The following is a 14093-nucleotide window of genomic DNA, read 5'->3' on the forward strand; positions in this document are numbered from 1 at the left end:
CAGTCGAAAAGAAATTAAGGTTTTTGATGAAAACATTCCAGGATTTTTTTCCATATAATGGACTTCAATGGGCCCCAAACGGTTCAAGGTCCAAATGACAGTTTCAGTGCAGATTCAAAGGGCTTTAAATGATACCAGACGATGAATAAGGGTCTTATCTAGAGAAACGATCGGTCATTTCAAAAATAAATAAAAAAGTTTAAGTTTTATAAGCACAAATGCTCGCCTTGCTCTGTTCTGTGATGCGTGTTCGTGACGTCACGTAATACGCAATTACGTTGAAAAGGTCACGCTTGAAATTTTCTTTTAGGCTTTTTAATATTAAAACACCCAGGATACGCACACGAAATGGGTATTTTAAACGATAAACTGACACAAAGACATTTGAATATGTGTATATGGTCCTCCTTCCGCACATTTGTAAACACTGACTCGGTACTTCTGTCTACGTCAAGCGTGACCTTTTCAACGTAATTGCGTATTACGTGAAGTCACGAACGCGCATCACAGAACAGAGCAAGGCGAGCATTTGTGCTTATAAAACTTAAACTTTTTTATTTATTTTTTAAATGACCGATCGTTTCGCTAGATAAGACCCTTATTCATCGCCTGGTATCGTTTAAAGCCCTTTGAATCTGCACTGAAACTGTCATTTGGACCTTGAACCGTTTGGGACCCATTGAAGTCCATTATATGGAAAAAAATCCTGGAATGTTTTCATCAAAAACCTTAATTTCTTTTCGACTGAAGAAAGAAAGACATGGACATCTTGGATGACATGGGGGTGAGTAAATTATCAACAAAAGTTTTCTTAAAAGTGAACTAATCCTTTAAGCTGCTCAAGTAAGGTATCGTAGCTGGTTTAGTGGTTCAGGTGGTGAGGTCAAACCAACATACTAGCATCCAAATCACAACACACTGTATGCTTGTTATTTTAGCCGGAAGAGACTAAAGACGGATGCGCTTGCTTCAGTCCAGGGAAGGGCTGTGCTTTGTGTAAAAGGGGACTTTTCACAACAGCAGATGAAAGATGTGGTGCTCCATTTGCAATGAAAGAAAAAAGACTGTGAGGAAATGGTTATTATTGCGGAGGCTGTCACATCGAGGGCTTGTGTAAGACAGAAAACAGCCCCCTGGGTGTTCAGGAGGAGTGCAGGGCCCGTTTGCTTTCACTGTATTGCCGAGGCTTTAGAAGGGGTTTGTGGTTGCTATATTGAAGTGGTTGTGAGCCAAAAATGCATGATTAATTTTTGGAGATGTTTTCTCTCACATCCCCTCAGGTCCAGATGTCAGACAAAGATGCTGCATGTGAACTTTACTTCAGACTCCCACTGGAGATTAAACGCGCTTTGTTGCATCTTGCCGTTGTGAAGTTCTCAGACCTACAAGATCTGCTCAGACTTTTGGTTGAAACACCAGTTCTGACATTATGGGAAATCTAGTTTAAGCAGATGGTCTTAGCTAGTTTAAAGTTTACATTATATGTATGAATATAACCATGAGCCACTAACCATGAATGGATACTTTTATAAGTCAGTTTTAAGTCTGCTGGTCTCCCTGCCTGAAAAGTGTACAACATACACCTAAAACCACCAAAATTTCAGCTTGACCAGACTGGGAGACCAGTTAAGTCCAGCTTGGGCTAGTTTAAGCTTAGTTTTTCCTCCCAGTGGAGACCAAGATGTTATTGCCAAAGGAACTTTCTGGAGTGAGGAGTTTCCTCAGTCAGTTTCGAACACTAAAGTCACTGAGGACTTTCGAGCATCTAAATATTCTTTAAACGAACATTTTACTATTTCTGATGGTGTTTGACTTATACACACAAAGCCAGTGTGTGTATTCACCACAGGCGCTTACAAATTTTGAAAAAGGATTTGTTTCGATTTGCATCTGGAAACGGCATTAGATTTCTGAGCCACCGCTTCAAGGCTTTATACCTTTATTATTTAGTCATTTGCTCTCATAAATCCAGTACACAAGATCTGCCTATAAAGAACAAACACATATAACATAGACGCTCCCAACCACACGCTCGCTTTATTGACTCTACTGAAGATATATAAATAACAGCATGGATGAAGAGTGTAATAGCTAAAGTTTCTCTCTCTGCTTTATTGAGCATGTAAATAAGCGCTGGAGCCACGTTCCCTCACCACATCTCTATAACTTTATAATTTACTGACTCTCTTAAACAGCTCCACCACACAAGCAGGAGTTTCTGAAATGAACAAATATGGCTTGTTGTTGGGTTCACGCAGCTCGAGTTCTCTCCTCCATTACCCCGTTTACAAGTGAACATTAAAAGCCCTGCTGTGTCACGCTAACAATAGTGTCCATTCACTCACAACTGTGCTAATGTGAAAGAAACCAGTTACTCGTAGAGGTGTACGACTTTTTCAAAGGACCACCGAAATGAAACGGCTACAAACGTGATGACGATTCCATGTGTGTGTCGGTCGTACTCGTAAAACAGTGACGTCAGCGTAGACCCGGCCACTCTGTCACCCAAACTAACCTCTAAACCTTCAGAGCGCTGCTTTCAGAAGCAGTTGGTGTTGGATTCAGATCTGTCAAGCTCTGGGCTTGATTGTTTAGGATCAGTTTTATTGCCATGGAAATTATGGCTAATTCTACATCAGCCATAAGAAATACAGCCTAAGCCATGTATCGGGGTGGTTTGGTGTAGCGGTTTAGCAGTCACACTAAACTCTGTGTTCCACTGACTTCAATTCATAATGCAGACGTGGGAGAGACGAGTGACTCTCCTATTTACATATAATAGATTTAAAGCAATACTAAGGAACATTTTTTACCTTAAAGTAATGTTTCCAAAATCGTTTCAGTGGTTCATCAAGTCGTAACAGAGTGAAAGGCACTTCTGGATTCGCTTTGCGGCCCTATATCTGCTATAACCACACTATGCAAGTTTGCCAAACCGGGTCGCGTTTCTGTAGTTCGAATGAGACGTAAGGAAACTACAAATTTGACTTGCTTTACGTCAAGCGTTACGATAGTCATTATTTAGGTTTTCTTCGTTTCTGATGTCGCAATACATCATACTTTCATGAAATCATGCAACATACTCTACCTTGTCTGTGGACATCGTTCATTCCAAAGCCGGTGCTGGATAAACAGCGAGTGTGCGTGTGACAGTCGGCTGCGGGCGGCGAAATTATTTACGACAGCGGTAATGGACAATTCTGCTTCCAACCAGTAGGGCGACCGAAGAGGAAAAGTTCCTTAGTGTTGCTTAAAGAAAAAATATAAATTTATATTTGTGTGTATATATGCATATACATGTTTTTTATTTATATCATGCTTAATTTTATCAAAAAAAATATTTTTACATATTTTCTACTTTAAAAAAGAATAATATCTCTATTCAGTAAGGACACATGATCAAAAATAACATTAAAGACTTTTATCATATTTTTATTTAAAATAAATAAATGATGTTCTTTTCAACTTTCTATTCATCAGAGAATGCTGAAAATGTTTCCACACACACACACACACAAATACAGTATGAAGTAGCGCACATCTGTTTTCATCATTGATAATAATATTAAATGTTTCTTGAGCACCAAATCATCATATTAGAATGATTTCTGAAGGATCATGTGACACTGAAGACTGGAGTAATGATGCTGAAAATTCAGCTTTGCGTCACAGGAATAAATTACACTTTACTATATATTCACATAGAAAACAGTTATATTAAATTGTAATATTGTTTCACAATATTACTGTTTTATTTTATTTTTGATTAAACAAATGCAGCCTCGGACTTCTTTCAAAAACATTACTTCAAAAATCTTACCAACCCAGAACTGTTGAATGAAAATATTGAGCAAAATTAAATTTTGGTCAGTTAGTCATATATTAGATAATACAATTTTCAGGATACTGTATTTTAAAGACAATTATGTAAAATCCAAATAAGCTTTACATATCTTTAATGGAAAGGGTTTAAACAAAGTTTATTATTCTCGTTCAATGAACCATAAAAAAAATATTGCACATTCACTTGAGGAGCATTCTCTAAGACAATAACAGTTTACACGCGGTGGATAATTTTAAGGACACAGTTACAATAACTCAGGACTTTAAAGAGTCTCCAGCAAGAGAGAGATGCCCGGGTCCCTGATCGCCTGCATGACCGTGCCATAGTCCTGCATGAGGACTGCAGATGTGAACAGAGGAATAAACTGCAATGTCTGTAATGACACAGTGCTACAGCGGATCTCAGTCCTTGCAGAACCGAACCACGTGTAACCATGTGTCCCCCCAGATGTGTTCGAGGACTCACAAGTGCCCAGGTGGAAGAGTGGAGTAACATCTCACAGCAAAAACTGCCAAATCTTTCTCAGTCCATGAAAATGAGATGCACTGTAGCACTTAAAGCAGCTTTTCATATTGATCCCGCTCTGTTCAGGGACTCATTATTTACAAGTTAAAGGGTAACTCTCACCAAAATTGAACCTAGGCTCTTTTTTGTTAATCTACCCGAGTCAAACTTTCGTGTAAAAGCATTATTAGAATGGAAATGCCACTTTTAAGATTGACCGTATTTTCGTTTTAGGTCAAAATGCCTTTTGAATGGGAGTGCATGGGGCACTACAGTGTTAGCATCAACATCGCTATATTTAAAACACTAAGAAGGCTCGACACAACATGAAACTGTGCTTGAAGTATCACCAGGGGCTCTACACATGAACTCCAGCATTTACTACATTGCTTGTGTACACAAAGTTTACTAAAAAGAAAGGTTTTGTACAGCTCACTTTATCAGTTAGTGTTTCCTTCCGGTGGCTGGAATTTTGTCAGTCAAAAGTAGTCGATCTCAGAATGCAACGTAATAAACTGACTCCGTATGAGGAAATGTCATGAACTTGTAATTTCAATGAAAAGCATGATAACTTAGATAAAAAATTATCCGTGAATTTATATGGAAACAAGCTTTAGGAGCTTTCCATCTTTACTCTCCTCATGTTACGTTGCATTCGGAGATCGACTACTTTTGACTGACAAAATTCCAGCCACCGGAAACACTAACTGATAAAGTGAGTCGTACAAAACCTTTCATTTTAGTAAACTCTGTGTACACAAGCAATGTCTCATTTGTTGAATCTTTTTATGAATATGAAGACATGTTAAGAAATTTGCTGGAAACAAAGCAGTAGAAAGTGAGAGGATGTTTACACATATACAATGAAGGATGGCTCTGTTTGTTTGAGTGTTTCAGAGAGTCTGTAAATGTGCTGACCAAGACTTTTCACAATGTTATCTGTCCACAGTGTCTGTTCCTTTTCACAGTGTGTTCTGCGTGTGGGAAACCCTACTCTCAGACATAAAGCAGAGCTGAGATGACTAATCTACAGACCTGCTCGCTGTAACTCACACACACTTCGCTTCATTCTGCGAGCGAGACAGCGCTGTCTGTCCATAAGTCCAGAACAGAGGGACTTTGAGGTCTGATTGTGGGTCAGATGGGGTAAAAATGTGAAATACATCCAAAACCTATAGTAAAGTCTGCCTTGAAATCTGGCAATGGTTTTTACTGTTGGAACAGCTGTCATGTTGGATGCGTGCCTATGATGCCTTACAATTTAAAATGCAAATTAACAAAGTTCTTTGTTTGCAATAGTTGATTGCAACTATAATCTTTTATTTTCTCACTTGCGTGCATTATAAACCAAGAATCTGTATGTATTACAAAGAGGATGTTTTTGTTGTTTATAAAGATTTAATGTGCGGCGGTAGCATGTAGATGCTAGTGAACTCTTTTGTTTTGACTAGCGTGGCTTCCTGCACGTCTGAGCCTCGTTCGGAGGGTTTGTATTGTAAACTACACTCTTAACAGCTCAGCTGTCACTGAATAATGAACTGTTTTCGTGCATGATTAACGAAATGTACTGCTGGTTTCATTCTTGATAAATGGTTGGTGTGTGTGTGTGTGTGTTGTTTTTGTTGTCAGCGAGTTCAGTGAGTGTAAATGTGTTTATGTTGTTGAAGTCTCTGGTAAACTGTATTGTCTGAAGAAACAAGTTGCTTATGCTTGTACAGAAACACAGAGGATCTGTTCCAGAACTACTGTAGCTGCTGCTGACAGAAAACTAACCATGAAAATAATAAGTGTGTGTGTGTGTATATATATATATATATATATATATATATATATATATAATTTATTTTTTCTATACATATATACACACTATATACACACAAATATTATTTATATTATTAAAATAATATTTTTATATACTTGTATACTTGTATCTATCAATCTATATATATATATATATATAGAAGTATAAGTATATATATATATAAATATAAAATATATATATACACACACAAGAAATGTATTGTTATGGCTGAAAAATAAAAAGTAAAACTGCTTACAATATCGTTTACTGGATATGATTGACATTGAAAAAAATGTTATTAAAAATAAATGGCTTTGTTTATACTTGATTTACTTTTTATTTGATTTGTGCTGGACGAAAAAAAATAATAAATAAAATGCAGTATTGCAGTAATAAAAACTATATATATATATATATATATATATAAAACACTGGCCAGGAAAAGATTCAATGTAAGCAGCGACCTTGTGTGAAATTGAATCAGTCGTCACAGACCTCTGTTGTGAGAGAGAAAGTAGAGATCAGCTGTGCATTTTCATTTCAGTGAGAAATATGATGCAGTTTACAAGTAGATATTTAACAGTTTTATTGTAATATTACATTTCACTTATTTTAAACTGTATTTACAGCCTGCTTGTCGTCTCTTGTGGCTGAACTGCACAGTGTGTTATGATGACTCATGTACATGTGATGTCACGTTTGTGTATGATGGACGAGGCCACATGAACAAGCTTCATTAGGTCATTATAGAGGTCTGATCTGAATCGAATCAGGCCTGAAATAGATGGTTGTAGTTTCCAGGGAGATTGTTGTCAGGGCAAACCTGATGTTTGGAAGCATCGATTAACAATGTTGTTCATTGCGTCTCTGCAGGCTGCAAATACAAACGCCAATGAGATTTTTGTAAAGCATGGATTGAAGAAAGAAAGCTTAGAGTGATTTTAAATATGTAATGCTCAGCTGGGTTCGTCTGTGAGTCAGCGATGTCGTCAGTCGAATGAAAAGTCTAGGCCGAAGAGTTGTCGTTTACTTTAAGGTGGAGATGTCATGTATTTGTTTTTCTTCTTTCAGACGCCTATCCGAGTCAACCCGAGATACTAAACACGCTGGAGCATTATGATGTCATTGAACCACACCTGCTCATTGGAGGACAGCAGAGACCGGTTAGTCTCATCAAGTCAATGGTAAGTCACTGGTAAAATCAAGCCCCCACTTTCATTGTTTTTTTACATGTTCAGCTTTCTTTAATGTGGGATGTTGAAAATGGTCTGCAAAGTTCCAAAGCACAAAGTCAATCCAATGGGAGTTATTCTCGATATCATTGCCACAGTTTCTGAACTCCGTCGTTGCCTTGCGTTTTTTTTTCCGGGAGCGAACACATCACAATATTCCTCATTTAAATAATTAATACGCAGAATAAAGGGGCGGGGCCTGGTTGAGTTAGTTAGTAGTGTGTTGAAACTCACGGTAATGGTAAGGGGCGGGACATTTTCCAAACACGCTCAAAGCACTTGACCAATCACAACACACTGCTCCAGCCGACCAATCAGAGCACAGTGTGCTTTTCAGAAGGAGGGGCTTCATAGAGACAGGAACTAAACAGAGCGTTACTGACAGACTGGGAAGAGAGGAGCTGCAACAATGGAGAATATGGGGAAAATAATGTGTTTCAAGCATGAAAAAACAAAATCAAGACTTTTTAAATATGGCAAATCGGCATAATAGGTGCTCTTTTAATGGGTTGCACATGCCATTATACACATATTGCATTGTCAAAACAAGGTCTTGACCAAAAATTGCTGCACCTCTTGATGGAAATAAATGTTGTGATGTTATTTCCATCAATTTTTAAAAGGTCTTGTATTGGCAATGCAAGAGTCCAGCACTCTGTAAAGTCTCCTCCAGCACATCCCAAAGACTTTCAATAGCCGCGTTTCCACCGCAGGAACTTTCCCCAGGAACTAGGAACTTTGGGCTGGTACTCGATGTGTTTACACCGCAGGAACCAGGGTCTAAATGAAGTTCCGGGTAAATATTTGCCCCTCCGATAGTCCCTGCTCACGAGGTAGTACTTTTTCAAAGTTCAGGAACTTTCAGGGGTGGGACTTGTGCGCTGCACAAGCTGATTGGTTGTGTTCACGCCGCATTTTGGTTGGATGACTCCACGCAGCATTTTCTTTATTTTTAACCTCCCTTTTAAAAAGTGGCTTCATGCAGTAAAGTTGTCTGTCTGCAAATATGGAATTTAATAAAAAAAACTGGGGGACTGGCGACGAGTTTCAGGCTTTATTATTTGGGTATTTGTGGAAGAGGAAACTTTCTGCGCGTTCGTCACAGCCATCTCACGGCCAATGTCCGCAATAGCTGATAACATACAATTTTATATCTAACGTTAGCATTACGAGCTCTGAACACGCTTTATCAGTGCTCGTCTCTTTTCTGCCACAGCTTTTAATATTAAGTCATTATGTTTACACATTGTCATCTATTGCAAGGCAAACCATGTTACAAATTTACTATAACAGGATTGAAATAGCGCATTGAGGTTGGTAACAAACAACTATTTACAAGACTGTCACTATTTATGATTGATAGACGGGGTTCAGGCTTTTTTTAAGAGTATTTGCGCAAAAGGAAATTTTTGCGCGTTCGTCCCAGTCATCTCACAACGTACCTTGTCTAATTTTATACGCATACGAGCTTTCTGAACACGCTTTAGTATCAGTGCTCGTCTATTTTGTTATGTTAATTAGCCTACCTCGTTAGTAAACCAATAACTGCAGCACAGTTTGAATCTCCTCCATACTTATAAATGTGGCGTTCAAAACTGATTACTGTCCGTCGCAGACTGGGAGGAGCAGTTGCGCGCAGTTTACCTTCCCGGTACTTTAGACCGCGGTGTAAACGCAGAAAGCAACCGGTCTGGGGCAAAAAAGGTTCCTGGGAAAAAAGTTCCTGGGACAAATTGTTCCGGGTAATTTCGGTGGAAAAGCGGCTAATGAAATTAAGCTCTGGACTCATAAGTGCAAATTCATGTGTGAAAATGATTCTTCAAGCTCCTCCCAACCATTCTTTCACAATTTGAGCCTGATGAATCTTGACTTTGTCATCCTGTGGCCATAATGTGTTTTCCTACATGGTTGTTTAAGAAATGAAAAGCTACACACTCCATCAATGAGGGTTAGAAGAACTCTAGCCAAACATATTACATGTTAGAAACATCATAACCACTGCAATAATGGCCCAGTCATAGACTCTTAAGCATTTGCCATTTTAAATCCAAACAGCGGCCGGGCAGTGTATGTTGACTTTGAAGTTAGACTTTGAAGATAAACGTGTTCAGTACAAACTATGATCACATGCCTGTTCTTTTATTGAACAAGGAGTGAGTTTGAACAGTTTGATATGTTTTGGGAAGCGGCAAACAGACCTGCATATGAGGCAACATGAGTCCTGGAGGGGAAATGTTGCTTTTGTCCTTAATGAAAAACATTTCTCAACCAATTTATGGAATGAAGACATGCAGGACTGTTTTGAAGCCCATTTGTTTGTTAATTTATTTACTTGGAGTGTGTTGTTTTCTTACTGGAGTTTTTAAAAAGGTTTTATGGACAATTTTTTACATGTGTACTGCCGTGAGCAACAATCATTAAGAGTAAATCAGACCACCTAGGGATCTGTGTGTGTGTGTGTATGTGTGTGTGTGTGTGTGTGTGTGTGTGTGTGTGTGTGTGTGTGTGTGTGTGTGTGTGTGTGTGTGTACTTGTTTTACCTACATTCTGAGGACCAAATGTCCCCACAACGATTGTAAAACCCGAGATCCGAGATTATGGGCAGCAGCCAGTTAATGAACGTGCTAAATAATGTTTATTTGAAAATGTAAAAATGCAGAATGTTTTCTGTGATTGGGTAGGGTTGGGGATAAGGGATAGAAAATCCAGTTTGTACAGTATAAAAACCCTTACACATATGAAGAGTCCCCACAAAGATACCAGAACATAACATAACATATCCAAACATAAATTGTTATTATGACAGTTATGACTTTATCACCCTCATGTTTTTACAAACCCATATGACTTTCTTTCTCCTGTGGAGCACAAAATAATACATATTTACACTTTTTTCCATACAATCACAATTCATAGTAACCACTTCTCAATGTCAAAAGAGGACAAAAAGTGTCATAAAAAAAAAAAAGAAAATCACATTTATCTCCAATTATATATTTTAAGGAACAGACAGCAATTTTAATCTCTAAAAATCCTGTCCCTAAATTCTATTTTTAGTTCAGTGACCCACTTTTATTTTATTTTCAATGAGTTTTTATTTTATTATTATTATTATTATTATTATTTTTTTTTTTTTTTTTTTTTTTATTTATTTATTTATTTTTTGGAGCTTGAGAGTTGCTGTTATGGCATTTTTCAAATGGAATGATGAAAATGATTGAAAGATCATCAAATAAGCGTTCTTCAAAACCTGATTCATCATATACTTGATTCATTTTTCTATAAAATGGATAATCAAGTAAACCTAAGTTGCTTCAGTCCAGTAAGTGTTCATCCTGAAATATTACCAATAATTAACAATATATAATAGTGTAGACTTTAAAGGGTTAAAATTGATCTTGTGTTCCACAGGGGAAATAACAGCATAAGCAACATGAGGGTGAATAATGGATGGCAGTACGGGTGTATTTAGCTGAATTATTCCATTTAACTTGGTCATTGTAAAATGCACAAGTTCTCCTTTACAGCCCTTGTAGATTTGCATGCATTTTTCCTTTTATTTATGGTGTTTTGGCTTTAATAGGACAGTCAAGGGAGGTATTACTACAGGAAAAGATAGTATTTGAAATGTAGAAATGTAACAGGACATGGCACAGTCTGGACCCCCATCATCACAATCAAGCACATGCGTTATCCGCTGCGCCAAGGCTTCAACTTCACATGTGTTTTTCAGATCATTGTTCTTCTTCATGACCCAGTTGGCATTGGCTCACTGACTGACACAATGACTTTCTCCTGTACTGTACAGTTTCCTGGAGCAGCGCAAGAACATCCCTGAATACTCCCAACACCACACACCAAGGCTTTTCAGGGATGAGGCTTTTCAGCTGGAATGCTGAGTTTTGTTTTTGTGGGACATTTTTTAAATATACTGACACTTTAAACTTTTGTTTCGTCCCTTTTTGCTCCAGTCCTCCAATGGCTGTTTAGATCCTCCTGGTGGTCTTCGATAAAACTGAGATGGGAGGTAATGTTATTGTTGGAGACCAGTGATTATTCAGTAATGCGAGGCTCTCTTGTTCCTTTACAGTAGATTTATTAATTGGTGATGGAGATTTTGACTTGTCAACTGATTTGTTTACTGACTCTTTTTGTAGGCCACCAGTAAGGGGAGAATGAATACTTAAATAAGCCAGTGTCAGTCACGTCTGAAAGCTTTGTTGAGTTTTTTCGTACTTCTTGCTTTGAGGTTTTGGACCCTTGCAGTGATTTAACTTTGAAACCTCTCTGAGGAACCCTTACAATGGTGTTAAATTTGCTCCATTTGTTTGCTTAACTATGGATTTATGGAGGTCAAAGTTGTTATTGGTGGTTTTGTAACCAAGGGAAATCCATAAGAGCTTCAACCCCCAAATGTCTTCTCGTCAGAGATTTATACATGCAAGAACATGCACTCTTATGAACCCACAAACTCCCAACTTATTCCATGCGGTTAAATCATTTTTCAACCAAGACAGTGAATGTTACGTCCATGTGTTCAATAAAGATGACGTACATTACAACGATTTTACCATGGAAAAGAGTTTGGAATCCCGTATTTTACTTGGGTTTCTCTGTTTTTCATCACTTGCATGAAGGTCAGCCCATATTCTAGGTCAAGTTTGTGCTAAACACTTAGCAAACGTTCCCTCATGATCTGATTTACCTTGTGTGAATTTGTCACGACTGTAACCGCTCATTGCCATACATATGCAATGACGCATGGAGCTCTTCATGTTAGACAGATGATTCATGCTTATTTCTGCTGTATTTTGTCAACGCCTGACTGGTTTAAATCCATTTCCCTCAGAGCCTCGGAGTAAATCTGCCGAACTTTCAGACTTACAAAGCGTGAAGAGAATTAATGTCAGAGAGAATTGAAACATAAAACTAATCCTGACAGCTATAGACCTCCGACACAATGGCGGATTCATTTTATCCTGCATTAAAGCCCACTCAAAGCTGGAAATATGCTTTCTCTCGCTGTCTATTGGTCTGAGGCCTTGCATTGTCTGTTACGCTGCAGTTGGACTTCATCTTCCATGAATATTACCACTAACAAAACATGAAACGGCTATTGCAACCCATTTCACTTTCTAAACATTTAATGAGAATAAAAATGTAGGACCACATATTTATTATTCAGTCTATCGGGAATATGCATTTTTGTACTAACCGCTTGGTCATTGACTTCAGTTGATATAACTGTGTGAATAAACCAGCTCTTTTACTCACACTATTTACTCATTAAGTCATGCAACTGAATGCATAAACCCTCACATAACATTTCAAATTATTATCAGTAAATCAAAACCAAGTAAATGTTGAAAAGCAAGCGATCAGACCCTTTGACAGTTTGAAGTGTGCTGAGAAGGGTTCACCATCACAACATGGTGTCCAGAAGTGTCACAGGTGTGAGTAATTATGCAATCAACCAATCAGCTGCCATCTTTTCAAGTGGCAATCAACCAATTATGACAACCAGCGTTATATGAGTAGATGCAGATGAAATGCTAATGCAGCAACAGTTTTTTAATGAGACGGTTTAGTCCATTTTTAGTTTTATTGGAACTTAAAAAAGGGAAACTTTTTATGCGTTTTGGCCATTCATTTACATGACAACTACGTTTAAGGGGGCCTAAAAATGCAAACTTTTGAAGGCGTTTTTGTTTCTGAAGTTTTTGAAAACGATACCATTATCTAGTGGTGAGCAGATCGAGGCTTCGTGGAACACTGAAACAGTTGAAGCAAAAGTGCCGTATTGTGTCGAGGCTTCGAAACAATCCGACACCCGTCTCCACGGTGACCCCTAGTGGTCAGAACAGTGTAAATGCAACAAAAACCTGGGCCAAACATGCATAAAAACACGTTTTGCAAAATAAATCTAATCATCTAATAAGAGTATCAAGTGTCTATGTTCTTTTATCAATTGTCAGGGTTTGTTTTGTTTGTTCTATGAATGGCTCAGCTAACAGGCCACTAAGAGACCAACTGCCATTATTAATTTTAATTATACTAATGTCTAATTAAAATGTCTACAAATGTATAAAACTGATCAGAGATCAGGTAAAACCCACAGACACTTGTTCGTTGGTTCACAAAGACTCATGATTCATGGATTGACAGAGATCATCGCCCCCAGCGGTGAACCATTGAAATTTCGAAGTGTTTCGAATAGTGGTGGGCCGTTATCGGCGTTAACGCGCTGCGTTAACGCGAGACTCTTATCGCGCGATAAAAAAAATATCGCCGTTAATCTATTCCCCAAGTTGCGTTGGGAGATGATGACGCAATCTACCCGCGGCCGCGAGGTAAACCCGGCTGCAACGCATATTCGTCGTCATCTTAAGTAAACACGGCTGAAAGTGAAAGCAGCAACATCCATTATTTGGACTTGGTTCGGATTTAAGCCGTCCGACAAACAGCAGCAAACTATAGACAGAGTGTGTGGGGTAACGGTTCGGTAAGTTAACACACGACTAATCCGTTCTACCACCTCAAATTCAAAACGAAACATGATATCACTGAATACCAGCGCGCGCGTATTATTCTCATTCCAATATATCTTAGTGGTGTAACGTTAACACATAATCTCTGTCTATGCCCGATTTTAAGAATCGTTGTTGTGTTTCTTTTTAACGGAAAAGACATTAGTTAGACAATATTATCACTT

General features: G+C 38.1%; 1 protein-coding gene across 1 annotated transcript in view; it reads left to right on the plus strand.

Moving 5' to 3' along the window:
* The window catches only part of adam12a (ADAM metallopeptidase domain 12a), a 110904-nt gene that overhangs the window by 15178 nt on the left and 81633 nt on the right, over window positions 1–14093 (plus strand). The window contains exon 2 of the mRNA XM_079851129.1: window positions 7221–7333. Coding sequence (XP_079707255.1) covers window positions 7221–7333 — 113 coding nt within the window. The remainder of the gene's footprint in view (window positions 1–7220; window positions 7334–14093) is intronic.

The sequence above is a fragment of the Squalius cephalus genome (genome assembly GCF_949319135.1).
Source record: "Squalius cephalus genome assembly, chromosome: 19".
Taxonomy (NCBI): domain Eukaryota; kingdom Metazoa; phylum Chordata; class Actinopteri; order Cypriniformes; family Leuciscidae; genus Squalius; species Squalius cephalus.